Raw genomic sequence first — 1,340 nt, 5'->3', positions numbered from 1 at the left:
ATCTAATCACTATTTAGTTGTATCTGAAGTTGATTTAATTTTAAACATTTGTTTTCAACATGCCACCCAGGACATATTACTGAAAACATCAATCTAATCATCAGACACTGCATTATACAATGAGTAATAAAAATCCTCCAGAATGTTCTCATCAATCTCCAGTGACAGACTCATGCCAAGGACATGAGCAACTGTGCCCCAAAGGGATTACTTCAGAATGGAGTAATATTCATTTCATAATAACAACTTTCAAAATGCAGCACCTGATGGAGTTTTACCTTAGGCGTCTCAAATACTTGTTCTAGATGTATGATGTGCTCATGTTTTACACTTTTTAGGATGTTCACCTCACGTTCCAGTAACTTCACAGCAGAACTTCCAGCCTTAATCAATGAAGAAACACAGATTTCACATATGAATGGTACTCCTACATTCCTCAATATAAAAGTTTGTAATTTTATATTATTTACTACATTTTTTGGAAAAGTTTCTTTTTCAAACAATATCACGCAATTTATTCCCTTCATCAGATTAAATTATGTCCCTTCTTTCCTTTGTCAGATTTTAAGTTGTATATAATTTGGCCTTTAACTACATCTGTTTCTTGGGCTGTGTCTATAAATTAGCTACAACATGGTATCTATACCCTCACAAAATTATTCCGATTTTTAATATGCTTTTTGATATTTCCTCCAAAGTCATGTTGATCCCTTGTTGTTAGCGTAACAAAAATGAGATCTACTTCCAGGGACATCAATTGGAGAAGATAAAACAAAATTTTTTCCTTTTGTTTTGTTGTTGTCTTGTTTTGATTTGATTTATATGTATCAAAAGAAACAACAGGCAATGAGATTCTATATTTAGGCCTGCCTTACAATACTTCCTGGTCCTCCTTGGAAGTAATGAGAGAGAGTGAGACAGAGAGACATAGAGACAGACAGACAGAAACAGAAAGAGACAGATCTTGCCTTCAGACCTACCTAACCCCAACTTTATCTCTTAAAATTTAACTCTTGCTATGCCTGACAACAAAAGGTAAAGGCAGGAACACTCTAGGGAACCCAAGGCCTTCATTCAGGGTATAAGTAATTGATTGTCTACAATGTCATTTAAGAAATTATAGAAGGATTTTCTCCACCCTCATCACCACCACCACCCCAAATAGTCACCCCTGCTGATACTTAAATGGCCATTATTTGAGGATAAGCATTGTCCTCATTTACAGGTCTTATTTCCACATAAATATCCCAGAAAGGGATAGCAAAGGTCTTACTCCTACACCTGCTAAGCCCACCATATGGTAGAATACAGAATGGTTCTTAAAGGAGTGGAAAGGGATT

At 35.6% G+C, this 1,340-nt stretch overlaps 1 protein-coding gene across 1 annotated transcript in view; it reads right to left on the bottom strand.

Moving 5' to 3' along the window:
* Window positions 1-278: 278 nt before the first annotated feature.
* LOC103610487 (serine/threonine-protein kinase 33-like) overlaps window positions 279-1,340 on the bottom strand; it is a gene marked incomplete at its 3' end in the record, with an annotated part of 16,181 nt that continues 15,119 nt past the window's right edge. Inside the window, exon 4 of the mRNA XM_008594646.1 lies at window positions 279-383. Within this exon, the coding sequence (XP_008592868.1) occupies window positions 279-383 (105 nt within the window). The remainder of the gene's footprint in view (window positions 384-1,340) is intronic.

This window comes from Galeopterus variegatus, unplaced genomic scaffold, assembly GCF_000696425.1.
Source record: "Galeopterus variegatus unplaced genomic scaffold, G_variegatus-3.0.2 Scaffold11229, whole genome shotgun sequence".
NCBI classification, from domain to species: domain Eukaryota; kingdom Metazoa; phylum Chordata; class Mammalia; order Dermoptera; family Cynocephalidae; genus Galeopterus; species Galeopterus variegatus.
The sequence above is the reverse complement of the archived record's forward strand: the minus strand, read 5'-3'. Positions and strand labels throughout refer to the sequence as shown.